The following is a 21,197-nucleotide window of genomic DNA, read 5'->3' as shown; positions in this document are numbered from 1 at the left end:
CCCCTATTTTACCTTGGTGTGAGTGCTACTAGAAGATCTTGTGGGGCCCAAGACCAGATTGCATAAAGACTTTTTAGAAGAGTCAATTTTGTCTATCCATGGGGATTTAAAAGTTTAGTTTAGTTTCTAATTTCAGATTTAGAAAGTAGGCTTAAGTTTCTATTTTTAATTAGACTTAGTTTCTAATTTTGTTCCTTGCATGTTGGCTGAACTATAAAGCCTAGTTTCTATTTTCTTTAGGTTTCTATTTTTAGGAGTTTCTATTTCTTAAGTTTCTAATTTTGTAAGTTGACCTATTCCATGAAATAGGCAGCCCCTCTTATAATAGAGACAGAATTTTTAGAGAAAAGAAACTGCAGGCCAGGTTAACCATCGAGTATGGATATTCCCCTATGCTGCAACAGCTGAGATAGCTATGGGTGAGAGACCAAGGGTGTGAAGCCCATTCCCCTCCTACCCCCTTCTTCTATCTTCTTTTCTTCCCTACCCCCTGTTTCGATCTCCACTGCCGCTACTACCTGTAACTCCAACAACTACTGAGAACACAATCTGAAGATCAGAATCCATCCTTCTATTGACCCCCAAGACTGTTGCTGCTACTTCCAATCGAACTAGGGCTGTTGTGTGCACATTCCTCTGCCCAGAAGGTCAATCGAGTGCTGCTGTTGTTGTCCCAAATTGTTGCTGCTGCTGCACACCATTAATAGATCCTTATCGTGTTGATCCTGGTTGCAATCGATCTCTCACTGGTTTCTCACAGGTTCGAGGTCAACTCTTGCTTTAGGATGTCTCAAAAAAACACAAGGGAATGATGACAATACATGGGTGGTAAATGATTGAGTTATGCTGTCAAAATTGACATGTAATCAATCCAGACCATGCCCTTCCTATTCAACGATAGGATTTTTCAAATCATCTTTCCATGTAATACATTAGGTGGTCAGTGCATGGAAGCTTCCTCGGGTGTAGAGACCACCAAGAACATTTACCCAACTATAAAAGAGGAAAAGGTGGGGCATAACATGGTTGAGGCTTTCTCCATGATTTCACCGACACTGCCGTTGCTGCTGCTGCCAGGTGAGTCCTCTTCCATCCTCAGCTGCTACAACTGCCGGGCGGAGGTGGTGGTGGCTGCTGCTGCACAGGGCGGTAGAGATGGAGGTGGCAGTGGCTGCTGCTGGTGGTGGTGGCGGAGGCTTCTGCTGCTGCCAGGTGGTGGCGGCTGCTGATACTGCCGGCTGGTGGCGGTGGCGGTGGCAGTGGCTGTAGCGGCTGGCTGCTGCTGCTGTAGCTGCTCCATGGAGGAGACTGCTGCTGCTCAGCATCTCGGTGTGTATCAACCCGTCTTGGTTTGTATATATTTGTGCATTTTGAACAAATCTATAGTTCATACCCTACAATCCTAGGTGAGTCGATTGTGGTGTATATATTTGTGCATTTTGAACCTTAAATCCTTATCAATTTATATTATCAACATAGTAAGAAATACTGCAAGTTAAAAAATTAGAAAGGTTTGCCTTGTTGTCTGTATTGTTGTTCACCCAACATTGAAATTGTTCAAGTGGTTAGGATTATCTAGCAAAGCCAATTTTTCACTTGGAGATGCCTTCGTGGGATTGAACAATTCAAGAATGTCTACAATGTTACACAACTATTATCGAAAGTTCACCCTGTGTTATTATTTGAATATAATGTTGTGTGGTATCCTACCATTTTATAATGGTGAGAGATAAGAGAGGATATGGCACCTAACCACTGGTTTAGAACCTTGAGTCTAGAGAGACGATGTAATTGATGGAACTCACAGGCAAATATGAGTTTCAAATATCTTGCATTTAAGTGGTTCACTGTGTTACCCTTGCTTTACTGTCACTAATTAACATACCTACAGGCTTATAGGCAACGGTAAAACCTTTGAAGGGCTTATGCTTAGAGGAGGTTTGCTAAGACTTTAAGGATTAGTATAAGAAGAATACTTAATTAGGAAATGCTTGATGTCCTGTGGTCCTCCTCCTTGCCTTGGTGAATCGAGTAACCTTGCAGTCTAGCCACCATCAATGGAACTGCTAGATGTATCAATCATGACTGCCTGACACCATATGGAACTGCTAGATGTATCAATCCTGTGGTCCTCCTCTTGTATAAGAAGAACATTATTCCTGTTACTCTTGCTTGACACCATATGGATTTTTTTTAATCATTGTTTGAACTGCTCAAAACCATAATTGGGACCCCTTTTTTTTTTTTTTTTTTTGGGGGGGGGGGGTGGGGGGGTGGGGGTTGGTGTTCATTTGGTTTTGAAACCTATGGATCCAACCTCCTCAGAGATGGATCGTGTAAAATAGAGTAAGTTGATCATGGGTACATTCCATCTAGGCTTGTAAGCTTCCTATGACGGCTAATTGTAAGAGAACCATGTATAAGATTGAGAAATAATTGTTCATTGCATGCACAATTGATATCCCATGGCTCTGCCCCTTTTGTACTATGCATGATGAAGTCATGGTACTAAATCTCGTTTCGTTTCGGTGTTTCGGTCTGACCGAAATTTCTGAGATATTGAAATTTCGGTCAAAATATGGTATTTTTCTGTGGGTGTAAAATGACAAAAATGACCGAGATTTCCGAAATTTCCGAAACGAGATGACCGAAATTTCATCGAAATTTCCGAAATATTCAAAATATTGCATTTTTTCATATCAGACTTGCGTTTCGTTTCGGACAGGTCGAGATACTCGAAATATTCGATATCTCCACCGAAATTTCGCGAGTTTTAGTACTATGGATGAAGTATTGTACTCTGCAGAGCTGGATCTTCTAATCATGTCATGTAAATTATCTTTGATTTATAATAATAGTCTTATAACAAACAAAAACTGATTTAAGGATGATCGCTGTAATCCTCTTTGCAAATTGTTGGATTAATTTATAGTGTGCCCTCCTTATAAATGTCAATAAATATTATTGTTATTGTAAATAGATTCCTAGTGTAATCCATAGTCATTACTATTGGAAGTTTTTGAATCTTATTGAAGTTCATGAAAGGGTTCCATTTGTCTAGTAGATATACTTAGGCTGGGTTGAACCTGTTCCAGAATGATGCAAGGCTTGGCTTGGACTTGAAAATCAAAAAACCTACTCACGGGTCTACTTGGGCTTGAGTTCCAGTGCAAACCCTTGTAACCCAGAGTTGATACCCTTGAATATCATCTTTTGGTTTGGAAGATTGTGATATAGGCAATAAGAGCATCAGATGTGGTTTGGTGGTTCTTCTCAAGGGTCCCTCTACCTCCTTGAACACATTTAATAAGGCATCAGAACATCAAAACACAAGGAATTGCTTCTATGGTTTCTTCTCATTTGAATTTCTTTCACTGTTATTTTCTTTTTCATTTATAGATTTAATGAGACTGTGGCTGCACTTGTGTGTTATTTATAAAAAATGCAACTTGCATATGATGATAATCATCTATTCCAATTGCTTTCAATTAAGTTTTCAAATGGCATCGAGTTCAAACCCTACTCCAATGATTATCAACTGGAGTGTAATTGAGACCGATAAATTCATTAACCTAGTGGTTGATAATGTGAGGAATGGTCAAAAGACTACCACAACCTTTACTAAAGCTGGTTGGACTAACATCAAAATTGGACTAGAAATTGCTTTTCAATGTTCTTTTACTAAGGAACAACTCCGCAATAAGATATACAAATTACGGGGTGATTATGATAACTTCAAGAAACTGCTAAAGATGACTGGATTTGATTGGGACTCACAGACTAGGAGTGCTACTGCAGATGATTCAGTTTGGAATCGGGCTATACAGGTAACAATCGAAGTTTCAACTATTATATGATATCTATATCATTAAAGTTTATAAAGAAGGTGTACTAAATCCATGGTATTTTACTAATAGGCAAACCCTACTTGGTCCAAATTTCGAAGGAGTGGTCTTCCATGGTGGCCTGAGTTGGAAGAGATTTATTCGAAACATCGTGCTCGGGGAGATAGAGGAGTGAGTCAAATTATAGTCGACATTCCTCCTAAAGTCATCAATGAGCTTGAGGATGAGTTACCTCATACCTAAGGATCCCCTCGTTATGTAGGTTTGGATGATATAGAAGAAACTAATGGAGAGGAAGAAGTGACTCCTATTGTAGACAAACGGAGGAGGCTAGATTGAACACCTCAAGATCGTAGGAAGAAGGGTACTGGAAAAGGATTGGTTGCTTCTGCATCAGAATTAAGCAGGTATCTTAATTGGAAAATGGACCGAACAGGCAGTATCACTCCCACTTCGTCCAACCAACCAGTAGCATGTACTAGTACACTGTCATTCCTACTGATCCTCTAGTAGATGGAACATACAGTATGAAGAATTGTCAAGCTATGTTGGACTCAATACCAGACATTACAAAAGAGATATATGTGAACGCTCATAAGAAAATTCACACTGACCCTGGTTGAGACTGTCATTTGTAGAAGTGATTCCTGAACGAAGGACATCGATGTTGCGTGCGTTGCTTAGGGAGTAACAAAACTTTTAGTCTTTTCAGCAGTTTGTGTGTGATTTTATGAACTATTTTGGATGTTTAAATGAACCTTTACAATATGTGAGACACTTTTGGAAGTGTGATTTTATGAACTATTTTAATTGGTGTAACATTTGGTTGAAATTGCTTTTTCAACCTTATATTATGCATGTGACAACTTCTACTTTGATTAAATAGTCTTTTGCTAAATGGATTTTTATGTATATTGATATCTATATGTATTTACAGATATGTCAATGAACAATGATGACCGTGATGATTCATCAACTGATGAGGATATAATGATGATACTAGAACTTCAAATTTAAATAGATCATTACTGGATTAGAAAACCATTAATGAATAGTAGTTACACAGGAGCTGTTAGGGTAGCAAAGATATTGAATGGTTATTCAAATCACTGCTACACTCATTCCAGGATGGAAAGACATGTTTTTCTCAACCTACGTGATAAGATGGTACGTAATGGTTGGTTGGCAGATAGTCGGTATATTCGAGTTAATGAACAACTTGTAATATTTATCACTACAATAGCGCATGGTAGGGCTAGTAGACAAGTATGTACGAAATTTTAGCACTCCGCACAAACAATTAGTTCTGTCTTCCATACAGTGCTGAAGGCTATGCTCAAATTAGCAAAGGAAACAATCACGCTGCCTTCTTTTGATGAGATCCCCAATGAGATTCGTTACAACAAAAAGTACTACCCATATTTTAAGGTAGTCTCAAATCTTTAATCTTAAACTACATAATATTGTTTATTTATTCGTACATATAATTACCCAATTTTGTAGTGACTTTGGTTGGTTGTATGTTCCATATAGGATTGCATTGGTGCAATAGACGTAACTCATATTAGTGTCGTTGTCAAACCTTCAAAGCAAACCCGATATAAGAATCGAAAAAGATTAATCACACAGAATGTCATGCATGTATGTTCCTTCGATATAAGTTTCACATTTGTGTACGTAGGCTTGGAAGGAAGTGCACATGATGCTCGGGTATTTGAAGCAGCAAGATCAGATCCCAACATAGGTTTCCCTCATCCACCTCCAGATAAAGACTATTACTCCAATTTTAAGCTTATACAAATTATAATTGAATGTTAACACCGAAATATTAATTTACAATGTCCATAATACTTCAAGACAAGTATTATGTTGTTGACTCAGGTTATGCAAGTCAACTAGGATACTTCACATCGTTTCGAGGTGAAAGTTATCATTTGTCAGATTTTCAAGGGGATGGAGGGCATGCAACAATAGCAAAGGAGTTGTTCAATCACAGGCATTCCTCTCTACGTAATGTTATTGAAAGGTCCTTCGGCGTATTGAAAAATAGGTTTTAAGGTCAATGAAATCTTATAAAATTAAAGAACAAGCCGCCATTATAGTAGCATGTTATGGACTGCACAACTACATAAGAGATGAACAAAGACGAGATGAGTTATTTGAAGAGTATGGTCGTGAACAAACAGTAGAAGATGAACTAAATCTAAGTCATCAATCTTTTGAGCATACTGCTGCAACTACTAGTCAAAGGGCAGGGGCAAGACTTATGAATGAAATTCAAATAATTATTGCAAATCGTTTTGCTAGAAAAAGGAAGATACCCCAGATTCCAATTCAACAGTGACAATATTTCATTATGTTTGAATTTTCAATTGTTACATTGTTTAACGTTTGATTTAATACTTTTGTTAACTTTAATTTGATTCTACTTTTAATATCTTTGATTATACTACATATTGCGAAGTCTACATTATGCTACTATTTCAAGCTTTTATCTTCCAGAACCGTTATTGTATTTATTTTTTTAACATTGAACAGATGACTTCCAATGAGACTTTGGTTACCGTTGCGAGATGCAAAATCTGCCAAACGTTGTGTAAAGTTTATACAACAAAGAACGGTCCAAATAGTGGTAGAGACTATTTCAAATGTCCAAACCATAATACATTTTCTATGTGGGTGGACGAATTCCGATTATGTGAATGTGGGTTAGGACAATGTAAAGTTCGAGTAGTAAAATCACAAGCAAACCTAGGCCGACGATTTTGGTGTTGCCCACTGACTACCAACTTCTACATTCAATTGAAATGTTGTGATTTGTTCTTTTTTAACCCAATAATGGTCTCTTGATATGGAACAATGTATTTGGAATACAGGTTGAAAACCGTTGTTGCAGATTTTTCAAATGGGTTGATGATGACATCAAATGCTCTAGTACCAAAGATAACCCACTCACAAATGATTCTGTGGGACCATCCACGTCTACTCCTTTGCCTGACAATCCCCCTTCATCTGATTATGCCAAGGGATATATACAAAAAGCAATTCAAGGCGAGGAAGAAAAAAAAAAATGTTAACTGTAGAAATTCAAGATGCAGAGGAAAAGTCAAGGATATTTAAAGGTATCCTTGATGCTGTTCAGAAACTTGATTTAAACAAAGGAGGAAATTAGAACCCCATTGAACATATTTGGTATCTTGCTTTGTTGTACACTTTTATTAGACCATAAAACTTTTGATTACGATGTTTATTTTAACCTTTATTAGCTACAGTACATTATTCAAAACAAATATGTTATTAAAATTTTCTAAGTATTGGTAACAGTATATGTTCCAGAAACAGATTTTATCAAATACCAGTGGTGTTCCAATTTTCTTCTGGAAACATTTCCAGAACAAGTTTACCAAGCAGGTCAAAAGCGGTTTCTCAGCACAGAAACGGAAAAAATTGTTCTGTTGTTTCTCAGTACAGTTTCAGCACAGAAACAGCAGTAAGGTTATCAAGCGGGCACGAAGTAGCTCAATCTCAGAAGGGAGTGTTTCTTTCTTGGAGGAAATATGTTTTGGACTTACTTACTGAAACAGGCATGCTTGGGTCTAAGCTTATTGACTCTCCTATGGATCACAATGTGAAACTCACTACTGAAGGGGGAGATGTTCTTGATGTTCCGGAGAGGTATAGGAGACTGGTGGGTAAGTTGAACTATCTAACAGTTACTCGACCAGATATTGTTTTTACTGTTAGTGTGGTGAGTCCATTTCTTTCTTCTCCCCGGACCTCTCATTGGGATGTAGTTATTCGTATTACGCTATCTCAAAAAGGCTCCAGGTAGAGGAATAGTGTATCGAGATCATGGTCACAACAGAGTTGAAGGATTTTCGGATGCTGATTGGGCAGGGTCTCCAACTGATAGGAGATCGACTACAGGATACTGCACATTTGTTGGAGGAAACCTCGTTTCTTGGAAAAGCAAGAAACATAGTATCGTAGCCCGTTCTAGTGTTGAGTCAGAATATGGAGCTATGGCACACTTGACATGTGAGTTGATGTGGATACAACAATTGTTATCTGAATTGAGTGGTAAAGTTTCAGCTCCCATGCAACTATGGTGTGATAATCAGGCAACAATTCATATTGCTTCCAATCCTGTATTTCATGAGAGGACGAAGCATTTTGAAGTCAACTGTCATTTTCGTGAGAAAATGCCGAATGGGTTAATTCTTCCTGGTCATGTTAGAACTAGAGAGCAACTGGCAAATGTGTTTACAAAGCCTTTGCGTAGTGGGCAAATTGATTATATTTGTGACAAGTTGGGCATGATAGATATATATGGGATTATATGCTACAGCTTGAGGGGAGTGTTAGATATTAGTTGTGAGCCAATAGTGGCTCTTGGGATTAGCACCTAGCTAATACCGAGAGCCTTCTTAGCTTTAAAGATATGTAGGGTAGTCTTTTAATGTTTTACCCCTATTCTTATGTTTATATTGTAAACCCTCTTCTCCCTGATAGCAATGGAATAGCTCTACGATTGAGAGAGCTCTTCTTCTCTTCTCTTCACCCTCTACTTTCATTAGTTACAAACCTTAAGCCATGAAACATTCAAATTTAAACTTGAAACCTGAAACCATGAAATCAAGAGATAAAAAATTCAGGCATGAGAGAGATTGGCAAAGAAGAAATTTTAGAGAACTCTAGAGGAAAATTCTGAGATGAAAAGGTCACTAGAGTTGTTTGCTGGAGTTGTGAGGCTGCCAGAGTAGAAGGTGGTGTTGACTTGAGCAAAAAAATGGTGGGGTGGTTGGACGGAGAAAGTGGGGTTTGCAGGAACAAAGAAGAAAGATGCAAGGGAGAGGAAACAGAGGAATGGGGTAATGGGAACCCGGATCAAAATAGCCTATTGGGTTTGCTATGGGCCCACCCGATTCAACAAAAATCAAAGCAATAGAAGGGAATGGAAAACTTGTGAATAACCAGAATTCCTAAGGATTATTAGAGAAGTTACAAAGGAAAGAATATGAAAGGGTTTTGATTTCTTGAGCAGGAGGAGACTTGGAAGCAATGAAAATAGGGGACAAAGAAGGATACAGATATAAGGAAGGGGTAATTAAATAACTACAGCAGTGGTACTTTAAAGGCAAATAAAAAAGGGTCTTAATCTTCAACCTACGATAAGTATTAAGAACAAGAGAAGAACCAGCAGTAAGCTGGTCTCATTTCAGATGAAGAATCTCCCTCATGTGGGCTCCTTCCAAGGAGAAACTCAAGATCGATGGTGACAATCCCAAACCCTATGAACTCCAACAAGCACTCACAGGATTCAGCAGCCTAACAACTAACAAAAGATGCTGAAAAAGGATATGGCAGTAAGAGTAAAGCTCAGTGTTCACTACCGTTTCACCTAAAAGCTCAAACTGTTAGGGAAGGGCAGCATCAATGTATACATCAACACTCCCCCACACCTGCAGGCCAAGATCCCATGGTCCTTGCATGTGGAGTTCACGTGACATTTCCCTCACGTAGCACCGAGGGAGAAGAAATGTCGGGAAAACTCTTCCGATGCACTTTCCAGGAATCGAATACTTGACCTCCCTGCTCTGATACCATGTTCGCTACCGTTTCACCTAAAAGCTCGAACTGTTAGGGAAGGGCAGCATCAATGTATACATCAACACTCAGAAAAGGTTGCAAGTTTAGTTCCCTAGTGCAGACAGAATATTGGGTGAGGGGTGTTAGGACACCTATAGGTAAGGAGAAAAGCCCTCACATCTGAATCCAAACTGATGGAACACCAAGGAGTTCAAACTCGCGTTATAGGGGCTGGGTTCTGCCCAGATACAGAGCACAATGGACAGTATTAAGAGGTCTGAAACAGAATACGATGAGAGGGAAAAGGAGAAAGAGCAAGGGGAAAGGAGATAGAAAAGAAGAGAGGAAAACAGCTCGCGCCACTCAAAACCTGTGAGAAAATTCTCAATTTTCATTCAATGTTCCATCTTCTAAATTATTTAACGTTGATTACAAGCTTGTATTTAAAGAGAAAATAAAAGACTCCTAACTAGACTCTAAACCTTAATGGAATCAAACTCTGAGTCCAAAAATAGAGTTCCAAGCTAATTTGGACACTCAATCCTACATAGCTAACATTAATAAACAACAACAACAAACTCAGCCTTATCCCAACTTAATGGGGTCGACTACATGGATCCAAACAAAACAAAATAGGGGAAAACTGAGGTCTAAACAGAGAAGGGGAAAAGAGGGATGGCGAATGAAACGAAAAATGTAAAACGTCAAAAGAAAGATGGAGAAATAGAGAGAAAAATGAAAGATGGATGTAAGAGGAACGAGGCACAGCCCGGCAAGTTAGGAGAATCTCAGCTACATGGGGTCTGGTACATGGATCCTTGCCCTCCAATAGGCTCTATCCGAGGTCATACTTGGAACAAGACCTAGACTATGTATGTCCTTCCTCACAACTTCTCCTACAGTTAACACCAATAAAGAAATAATTAAATGAACTTCAAATTACAAAATATCCCATTGAATAGAAAATATCAAGACATCCCTATTGAACCATAAAACCAGGTTTGGACCTGGTCCACCTTGCACCGGGTTTCCAGACCAAGCCAAGATGGTCCAACCATGGATGTGCACCTGCATCAGGAGGAGAGCCATCCGATCTAATAAGATGGCTCAGATCAGGAAAAGAGACACCATTTGTGGGTCATCCAATAAACCTTTTTCCATATAAATGTAGGTGCAGTACCAAACAAACACCACCTCAAACATGCAAGGTCGGGTGAACATCAACTAAATTATCTCTTTGATTTTCCCCTTACTTTGTTTATGCTCCAAACACTGAATTTTAGGCTCATAATTATATCACATAATCCAGTTGTTTTTACTTATAAGATTCACCAAAATTTCAGTTTTTTTTTTTTTGAGGGCGGGGGTTATAAATTTTTTTGCAGGTGAATGGGGGAGTATAAATTAATTTGTACACAAATGCTTTTTTTGCTAATGTGGATGTGCTCGTCTTTGTGTTTGCCAAATACTGAAACCGTGACGAAGTTAAGTCCTAGATCTCAAGTAAAAATAACTGATAAGGTGACCTACCTGATCCACAGTCCACAAGTCACTTTTTTAGACATTGCCACATCAGAATTGCAAACTTGCAATACCCTCAACAGTTTCAGGTCCTCATCTGTTTTCCTGAAGAACTTGAAGAATTAATACCTTGTTCTATGACACATGAGCAAAACCTTCCACCAAGCAACAGATCTCCATATCTTCTCCCTGTCTCAGTGATTCTGGGTTATATCGCATAAGTTTCTGTTAGAAGCCCTGGAACTGAATGCTTGAGTGATCAATATGGATCACCAAGCCCCTTTATTTATATTCAAAGAGTTACAATAATCATACTAAAAAGGAAAGCTACCCTTTCCGATTCAGATTAGGAACACCCAAATAAGAATCGGCCAAGGGAGAACAAACATAAAAAAGACAAAAATATCCCTATCGACCCCATCGGGTAGAACTACTTATTCTAACACTCCCCCTCAAGTTGGAGCATAAATATCAAACATGCCCAACTGAACAAGAATAGGATAAAAACTTTTCCACTTAATCCCTTAGTGAACACATCAGCTAGTTGGTCAGCAGACTGCACAAAAGGAACACAGACCAACCCTTCTTCCAACTTCTCTTTGATAAAGTGCCTCTCAACCTCCACATGCTTGGCACGATCATGTTGAACAGGATTGTGAGCAATGCTAATGGCAGCCTTGTTGTCACAATACAACATCATGGGACGACGGACAAGAGCACCAAGATCTTGCAATAAGCCTTTGAGGCATAGCAATTCACAAATACCCTGTGCCATAGCACGAAATTCTGCTTCGGCACTAGACCTTGCCACTACGTTCTGCTTTTTACTACGCCATGCAATAAGGTTTCTACCCACAAAAGAGCAATAGCCAGAGATGGACTTCCTATCAGAGGATCCAGCCCAATCAGCATCAGTATATGCTTCAACACGAAGATGGCCATTCGGAGATAGAAGGATTCCTTTTCCCGGGGCTGACTTCAAGTACCGGAGAATTTGAAGAACAGCATCCATGTGAGAAGAATGAGGATCATGCATAAACTGACTTACCATACTCACGACGGCGACTATATCTGGTCGTGTATGAGATAGATAAATAAGCTTGCCGACCAATCCCTAATAAGGACCTTAGTCAAAAGGTTCACCCTCCTTTTCTTTAAGCCGTATAGTAGCTTCCATAGGTGTATCAGAAGGATGACACCCTAGCATTCCAGTCTCAGTCAACAAATCTAGGATGTGCTTCCTTTGAGAAAGAAAGATGCCCTTAGAAGATCGAGCAACTTCTATCCCTAGAAAGTACTTTAGGTTTCCCAGATTTTTTATTTCAAATTCTTGGCCAAAGAAAGTCTTCAACTTGCTGATCTCATTATTATCATTCCCGATGACCACAATGTCATCCACATAGACTATGAGAATAGTTATTTTTTCACGATTCCTTTTTATAAACAGGGTATGATCAGCATTACTCTGCTTATAACCCACAAAAACCATAGCCTTGTGAAACCGTCCAAACCATGCACGGGGTGAATGCTTCAGCCCGTATAAAGCAAGTTTCAATTTACACACTTTGCCGTTGGTTTTATCACATGAGAAATCTGGTGGAATATCCATATACACTTCTTCTTCAAGCTCTCCATGGAGGAAGGCATTCTTCACATCTAACTGCTGCAATTCCCATCCCAGATTTACAGCACAAGATAGTAGTACTCTGACGGTGTTTAACTTTGCAACTGGTGCAAAGGTCTCCTAATAGTCGATCCCATAAGTCTGAGTAAATCCCTTTGCCACCAATCGTGCTTTGTATCGATCCACAGTGCCATCTACCTTCTGTTTCACCACAAACACCCACTTACATCCAATTGGTGTCTTTCCTGGAGGAAGAACCACAAACTCCCATGTATCATTCTTTTGTAAGGATTTCATTTCTTCCATTATTGTTGCCTTCCACTTTCCATCTGTAAAAGCTTCCTACCAATTTTGGGGAATACAGACAGAAAAAAGAGAAGAGACAAACGTACGAAAGGAGGAGAAAGGGAATCATAAGAGACAACATGAGAAATAGGATGCCGAGTACAAGCCTGAATACCTTTGCGATGAGCAATAGGTAAGTCAGGAGAAGAAGGAGAAGAGATGTTACCTGGAGAATGATCTGGTTCCAAGGCCGGCAACTAAATTGGTACTGGTGCTACAATGGATGGGAGCTGCGTGTTTTTGGAATGTCCCCTATGGTAGGTTTTAAGATTAAAGTCATAATTTTCTTCTGAAATTCCCTAATGGTTTGTTGAACTGGAGTCAACTCCCCCTTAATAGGATTTTCAGCAATAGGATTTTCAGCATTATCTAAGTTCTCCCCTGGGGAAAATCCTCTCTGTCTTCAGTAGGAGGGAGGGGAGGAGCAGAAGGGTCAAGAGGGGTGGGGTCAATATTCGGCTGGTTTTGTCCAGGAAGCTCAACCAACACATCTTTACTAAAATTCTCCCCCTGAAGAGGTGCAGATGGATAATAGGAGAGAGCTTCATAAAAGATAACATTCATACTGACCAACGCACGACAGGTGGAGGAGTGGTAACATTTATAACCCTTTTGGGATGGAGAATATCACAACAAAATACAACGGACGCCACGGGGTTCAAGTTTGCCTGGGGATCGGGTATCCCTAGCATAACAAACACAACCAAAAACTTTAGGTGGAACGACAAAGGAGGAAGAGCCCTGTAATAAAGTAGCAAGGGTTTGTGAGTCAAGGACTCAGGTAGGCAGTCTATTAATGAGATAGGCTGCAATAAGGACAGCATCTCGCCAATATTGGGAAGGAACAGAATGGACAAACATAATAGCCCGAGCCACCTCAAGGAGGTGGTGGTTTTTCCTTTCAGCCACACGATTTTGGGCTGGGGTCGACACAACTGGTCTGATGGAGGATTCCATGGGCAGCAAGATAGTGTTGGAACCGACCATCTATATATTCTTTACCATTGTCACTCCTCAATATCTTGAGAGTGGCATTGTATTGGGTCTGAACCATCTTATGAAAGCTTTGAAAACAGGAAAAGACATCACTTTTGTTATGCATTAAATAAACCCATGTACTCCTAGAATAACAATTAATAAAAAAAGCAAACCAACGATGGCCTTTGAGGGAAGATTTTCAGCTAGGTCCCCAAACATCAGAATGAACAAGATTAAAAGGAGAAGAACTTCTTTCATTAGAAATAGAATAAGTGGAATGATGTTGTTTGGCCAAAACACAGGCCTCACAAAAAAATTCGTCCTTACATCGTTTAACTAATAATGGAAATAAAAAAAATAAAGTTCCTAAAGGAGAATGACCTAGTCTTTTATGCCATTGTTGAAGTTCAGAAGAGACTAATGAGCTTTGATGAATAGCAGAAGGAAGTGGTGGTGGTGAAGCAGGACTCCCATTATCAAGCAGGTACAATCCACTATGCATCTTACCACATCCAATCGTCGCCCCTGTTGCCAAATCCTGAAAAACACAGTGTGAAGGGAAAAAAGTTACTTTGCAATTTAAATCAAGGGTAAGACTACTGATGGATAGAAGATTAGTGGTAAATTTAGGGATATGTAAAACAAAGGATAAAGTTAGAGAAGGAGAGCAACAGATAGATCCTTTCCCAGAGACAGAAGATAGAACCATCAACCACTCGAACTTTATCTTTACTAGAAGTAGGAGAATAACGATGAAATAGGCTAGAGGATCCAGTCATATGATCAGTGACACAGGAGTCTATGATCCAGGGAGAAGAGACTACCGATGCACAATGACCAACAAATGAAATACCTGAGTGGGCAAAATTTAAACCTGGGTGGAAGAACTGGCAAGAGTCGATGTAGTAGAAGGAGCGGAAGCCTGTAACATACGCCGGAAAGCTTGAAGTTCCTCCTTGGATAGTCCAATGTCAGTAGTAGGAGTAGTAGTAACAGCCTCGATATGATTGGCTTTGTTTTTCAATTTTCCACGAGCAGCACGCTTAGCTTCAAAGTCGCCTGGTTTACCATGCACCTTCGAACATGTGGCCTTAGTGTGCCATAACTTACCACAATGTTCACATTTGATGGCTGCCTTTTCAGATTTAGAAGTTTCAGCAATAGGAGGATTCGAAGTAGTCCCAGTATTTAGAGCTGACCGATCTGGAGGTGTAGTATGGAGCATAGTTGCACGGCGTCGATCTTCAATGTGGACTAATGCGTACGACTGTTCCAGAGTAGGGAAAGGATCCTTGCTGAGAATCTGAATTCTAATCGGATCATATTCAACATTAAGGCCAGCCAAAAAATCATAATTTCCTGTATGCAGCATTATAAGTAGCAGTAGTGGGTTGATAATCAAAGTAATGGTCAAGTTCTTGCTAGCACTTTCGGAGTTCAGCATAGTAGTGAGAAACTGTCAATTCATTCTGTTTAGTATCATGAATTTTTTCTGGTAATTCATATATACCTGAGCATCATTCCCAACCTAGGAATAGGTATCCTTTGCAGCCTTCCATGTCTGGGCAGCAGTGTCTAGGAGAAGATAACCCGGTGCAATGGAAGAATGCATTGAATGTATAAGGTATGACATTACCATAGAGTCATGAGATAACCATCGAGCCAGGGCAGATCCTTCTTCAACAGGTTTGGGAAGGCTGCCTGTAAGGTATCCCGTGTAGCCACAGCCAGCAATAGTAAGGTAAGTAGACCTTGACCACATCAAGTAATTAGTCCCATCTAGTTTAGTGGGAGAAACAAAAGGAAGTTACTCGGGTTGAGCAGATCCATCTAAGTCAACAGAAGTCAGATCAGACATGATGTCCCGAGTATATAACAGAAGGGTTTTGAAATTCTCAAAAATTTAGCCGTCAGAAAAGACTCAAATTTGGATCGAAAATCCCTCTGGTAGTGAACAACAAGTCTACAAACGATCAGCCACTCCTGATGAGAAAATAAAAAACCCTAGCAAAGCAGTTGTCAGAATCGAGCAGAGAACTGGATTTTGAATTTCTAGAAATTCCAACCATCAGACTAGGCTAAAACTGAGGTAGAGTTTCCCTCTTGTAGGAGAGAACAAGTCCTCAAAATATGAGCTGATTCTGATGAGCCAATAAGAAGCCCTAATTTCAACAAATTGGGCCAAAAAACTGTTTGGAGAGAAATCGCAAAGCTAAATCTGTCTTTGACTTGATCCAATACTACAGTCTTCAAACAGGAAGGGGTGTGTACCAGGAATAGCAAGAACCAATCTCCAGAAAAAAAACAGAAATCGATCTTCAGCTTTTGAGGGAAGAACACGATCTCCAATGGTGGAGGGAATCTGCCAGTAGTAGGCCACACCAGTAATCTTCAGTCCTCAATGAGGTGAATTTGAGGGCAGCATCTAAATCTCCATTAGATCACCTCATAGGTGCTGCCCTGAGTGAAAGAGAGGAGCTGAGGGTGGTGGAGAAGGGAGAAACCAAAAACCATTGGAGGGGGGAAGAAAAAAAACCATAAAAAACTTTGAGAACTCCTTCCTAGATCAGATTTAGCTCTGATACCATGTTAGAAGCCCTGTAGAATTGAATGCTTGAATGATCAATATGGATCACCAAGCCCCTTTATTTATATTCAAAGAGTTACAATAATCATACTAGAAATAGGAAAGCTACCCATGCCGATTCAGATTAGGAATACCCAAATAAGAATCGGCTAAGGGAGAACAAACATAAAAAAAGGACAAAAATACCCCTATCACAGTTTCAAAGTAAGATTATCAGAAATTACCCCTTGTGTATCATCTTTCTGAGCTGCATGCCCCACCCATTTAATAGAAGAGCTATATAGAAGCTACAAAAGGTTGGTCAGAGGACTCCAATCACACATCTCTTGGTCTATAATGTTTACTTTTAACACAGTATTCCAAATGATACTGCCTTTTACTCAATTTGGTTCACTGTTGAGTTGAGTTGTATTCCAAGTGATACTGATTTTCATCAATTCTATATGCCGATTGATTTATTGTGACCACTTTTCCATCACCACATCAAAGAGAATGGGGAATCTATCAGCAAGTGTGACATCATCACCCCCAGGGGTACTTCCAAATAGTTCCAATATCTAACCCCCCCAGCCATTCACTACCTCAGAAGTTACTCCTAAAATAACCCTATACCATGAGAACATCCAATCCTTTTAAAATCCCACCTTCCCCAACTATGCCATCTTTGCATCCCACTAGACTCCTCAGTGGAACTACTCCCTCATTATTGAAGAATCATAACAATTTTGTACGGATGGCCTGGTTCATTAACTTGAGATGTCCTATACCAAAGTCACCCAATTCTTTTAGCCTGAACATCCACTTCAACTTTACCAAAGGGAACATCTTTATCTTTTCGTTTGACCCGCTCCACCGGAAATCTGAGATCAACTTTTCCAATTTCTTTGGGGCCAAGGCTGGTGCATAAATATCGAGTTAACTGGTACACCACCCAAAGCACTTTGAGTGTGAGTGAGCCACCCAAGAAATGGATGGAAACTTTGTCTTCCGACCCAGAAGCCCTCTTTATGTCTTCAGTTCTACAATTTCAAATGGTTGTTGCGTTCAGCTTTGCACTCGCCAGAACTCCCAAGGTATTTAACTCAACTTGCAGCCATAATCTTGCCCTAATCACCAACATTAAATCCTTTAACCCTTCAAATATTTCTCCCAAGACCTTCAGCCAAATCAGATGCTTCTCCCATTAGCAAAATTAGCAAGGGGAAAGGTTTGCCTCTCTAAGAGGGAAAGTGCAAATTTCCCCTTTGTCCCGTTTTCCCTAAAGGAAGTCCACATATAGTAGTGAACTACATGATCCATCAGAATAATTGAAAGCATATCACTAAAGCTTTCCATTTCACTGCCCAAATTCCAACAGACAGCACTTATCACATAAGGGTCACCATTTTCAACAACAGGTTTTAATTACAAAATTTGACAAGAACAAAACTTCCCGTCACTAATGAATGGAGCGTTCTCAATTTGAATAATAGATTATGAGTAGTAGATTGGAGGGCACCTAGCAACACTTAAAATTACATTTGACATACAAGTAAATCAGGCCACAAAATGTAGAAAATATCACACAAATTTGAAACTAAAATGTTACGAAGATGGACTACCCACGAACAGACCAATAGGTACTCATTAAACACCGCACAGAGATTTAGCCCTCCACCCCCCCCCCTCCCCCGGAGGGCAGGAAAATATTCAACAAAACAAACACGCAACAAGGTTTCTGCAAATAACGAAATTAGGTTATACGAAGATAAAACAAGCAAAAGATTCAAAATGAGTTAGTATGGAAGGATGCAAACCATGCCGTCTTCCATCTCCTCCGGCCCAGCCGAACTCGAACCCAACCTCGCTTTTTGCATAGCTTTGTAAGCTTGATTCTTCCCCATTTTAAAAGAAACTCCGATGAGAAAAAGCGAACAATAGGAAAGAGAACAAAGGAGAATAACAATTGCCGGAGTCTACGAATTGAGGAATTTATGCGAGTTTGAGTAGAGTTTTTCTTTTATTCGGCAGATTTCGAAACACCCATTAACGAATTGAGCCAATTAATGGGTAGACAACCCATTAATATGACTACAGAAGGGTGGAAGATCGTTTGTAACTCTATATACTATATGAAACAAGAGGACGGAATATGGGAGAATGAAGGCGTAAGTTGGGTATCTGTGCTTCGTTCGGAGAGAGAAAGTGGGGGATTTGTATTGTTAAAGATCAGAGAGAGAGAAGAAGCACAATATGGGTGAGTTTTCTAGGTGAATATCCAAAAAGAGGAATCTCTACCGGCGTTTTGGAATTGTTTTACCACGTGGCACCCTTCTTATTACATAAATTCCAAGAATAAATGCTATTTTGGTATGATTTTATGAAATATTTCATAGACACTCGTAAATTGAAGTTTTTTTTTAGGGACGGATTACACTCCTGCCGTCTGCCTCAAGTGGAGTAGCTAAGCAGGGATCGGAATTGGGCCAAACAATTCGCTCCGTAACAGATTAAGCCCGCCTAGCAAGGGTATCTGCAACAACATTTGTTGCCCTTGAGGTGAACTGAAATTGACAGTCAACAAAGTATGAAGCAAGGTACAAAATATCCTTAATGATTGGCCGAATAGACAAAGTTGAGTCCCTCTCCGAGTACTGTAACCCTGTGACCACCTCTTGGTTATCACTTTCTACCTTAATTCTCATTGCTCCTTCTGATATCACCTCAAGCACACCTTGCCTAATTGCTTCTGCCTCCCCCACCACAACTTCAGCAAAGTGTATTGGATCAAAGACTGCTAACTGGCAGTGACCAAGATGATCACGTAATAGAAAACCAATCCCACTGCAGTTTCTTTCTTTGCTATAGGAAGCATCACAGTTGAGCTTTGAGTAACCAGAAGGTGGAAGAGCCCAGGTACGACTGACAGGAGGTCTCACCATAATTGCATCAGCCAAGGGGCATTTACATGCATCAAGAAACTCTCCACACGCCTTCTCTGCTGTAGCAATAACCTCCTCCGGCTTCCACTACCTTTTTGCAAATAGTAGATCATTACGCGCAGTCAAAGGAACCATACGATAAATGAGCATAGCGTTAGGGTCTCCTTTGAAGCCTTTTTTATCCTGAGAATCAAGACACAACCAGGCCTCAATCCAATTATGAAATTTAAGTTCTTCACCTGTTGGGATTCTATGTGGCAGTTCGCAACCAAACCAAACACTTCTTGCAAATGGGCATGTGAGCAAGATATGGGAACTCATCTCAATATACAGACTGCATCGTTGGCACATCTTATCCACTGGTATCTGACGTTGGTGTAGAGCTACAGCCGAAGCTATCCCATCTGCACAAACCCTCCATAGCAAGCTTTTAATCTTCGGCAGGTTGTCGCTCTTCCAGACCCTCTTCCATACAATCTCAGGGACCTCGTCCCAAGAGTGAATTGAAGATGAAGAGGCTATAAGGATTTTAGCTTCCCGTTTCTGGTTACATAGTAGATGGTACACACTTTTAACTGAAAAACTTCCTCGCTTTGAGCCACACAAACCTACCTGTCTTCAAAATTGAAAAAACGAAGTTGGGTTTTGTAGATTGTCGCCTTATCCTCTGATACATCCAAGATTCACCGGACCAATCAGCGGCCGCCATGTGTCACAGGGCGACCCGCTCCAGAACCAAGGAGAATGAACCGGGGGTCCCACCCGGGTGCGGCCAGCACCCAGGCGTGGCCTCACCCAGGCGCGGCCTGCACCCAGGCGCTGCCTCACCCAGGTGCGGCCTACACCCAGGCACGGCCTGCATCCAGGCGTGGCTTCACCCAGGCACGGCCTACACCCAAGCGCCGCCTCTCACCCAGGTGGGCCTGCACCCAGGCGTGGCATCGTGGACGTGGACATGATGTACACGGACACCGGGGCCACTCATCTATGACCCAATCGTGTCACTACAGACTCATGTCACCACCAGGACTCTAGGCCACCGCTTAGAAGTCACGTCACCTAGACGGATTCAAGCACCAACGACATTATCACCACACACGGGTATCTATCCGCCAAGGATCTTGATACCACTAGGACACTCCCTCCTGCGGGGAGATGACCAATCAGGATAGAGCCCTGTTACCCAGGGCCTCTATCCACTCAACGGCACACTCGCCATCAAACTGGGACTCTCCACACCGCCATGCACTACTATAAAAGGCAAGGTACACAACCCCATTAAGGGACATCTAAACTCATATTGAATAATTACTATTCATCTATTTGCTCAGGAGATCTAACTTTGGCATCGGAGAGCCCCAGGCCAGAACCACACCGGTTTTATCTGTTGACCCCTTGGTCCACTTGCAGGTGACCGCACTCGCAGGATCGCTCAATGATTTCTTGACGCAACAGATTGGCGCCGTCTGTGGGAACGACGGTAGCCATTACAGCTACTAGCTCGCTTCCATATTCATTCAATGGCACGAAGGAAGACTACCACCACCACCAACGGAGCAAGGAATGGATCACCACCCCCAGAGTACTCTCGCCGCAGAGCCAATGACCAGGACCATGCCCCTCTAGAGGAAGAGATCCCCCTTAATAACTAATTTGTGGTCGACGAGCCCAACAATGATGAGGCAGACGATGTGGTGGTGGAGGTGATACCTGACCCCAATGCTCCAGCCACTGTGGGTCAGATCAACGACCTGCAATGACAGATCCTCGATGAACAACGACTCTTT

General features: G+C 40.8%; 2 protein-coding genes across 3 annotated transcripts in view; both read right to left on the bottom strand.

The window, feature by feature from the left end:
• The window catches only part of LOC122666858 (protein FAM133), a 40,755-nt gene that overhangs the window by 12,768 nt on the left and 6,790 nt on the right, over positions 1–21,197 (bottom strand). Inside the window, exon 2 of one of the 2 annotated variants that reach the window (XM_043862954.1) lies at positions 18,286–18,383. In XM_043862954.1, coding sequence (XP_043718889.1) covers positions 18,286–18,372 — 87 coding nt within the window. In that variant the 5' untranslated portion in view covers positions 18,373–18,383. Of the gene's footprint in view, positions 1–18,285; positions 18,622–21,197 lie in introns of those variants that run through there. The other variant, XM_043862953.1, reaches the window with a different exon arrangement.
• Positions 18,979–19,410, bottom strand: LOC122668666. The gene has a single exon (XM_043865203.1). It carries the CDS (start codon positions 19,408–19,410, stop codon positions 18,979–18,981), a length of 432 nt encoding a protein of 143 aa, XP_043721138.1.

The sequence above is a fragment of the Telopea speciosissima genome, chromosome 7, assembly GCF_018873765.1.
Source record: "Telopea speciosissima isolate NSW1024214 ecotype Mountain lineage chromosome 7, Tspe_v1, whole genome shotgun sequence".
Classification (NCBI taxonomy): Eukaryota; Viridiplantae; Streptophyta; class Magnoliopsida; order Proteales; family Proteaceae; genus Telopea; species Telopea speciosissima.
The sequence above is the reverse complement of the archived record's forward strand: the minus strand, read 5'-3'. Positions and strand labels throughout refer to the sequence as shown.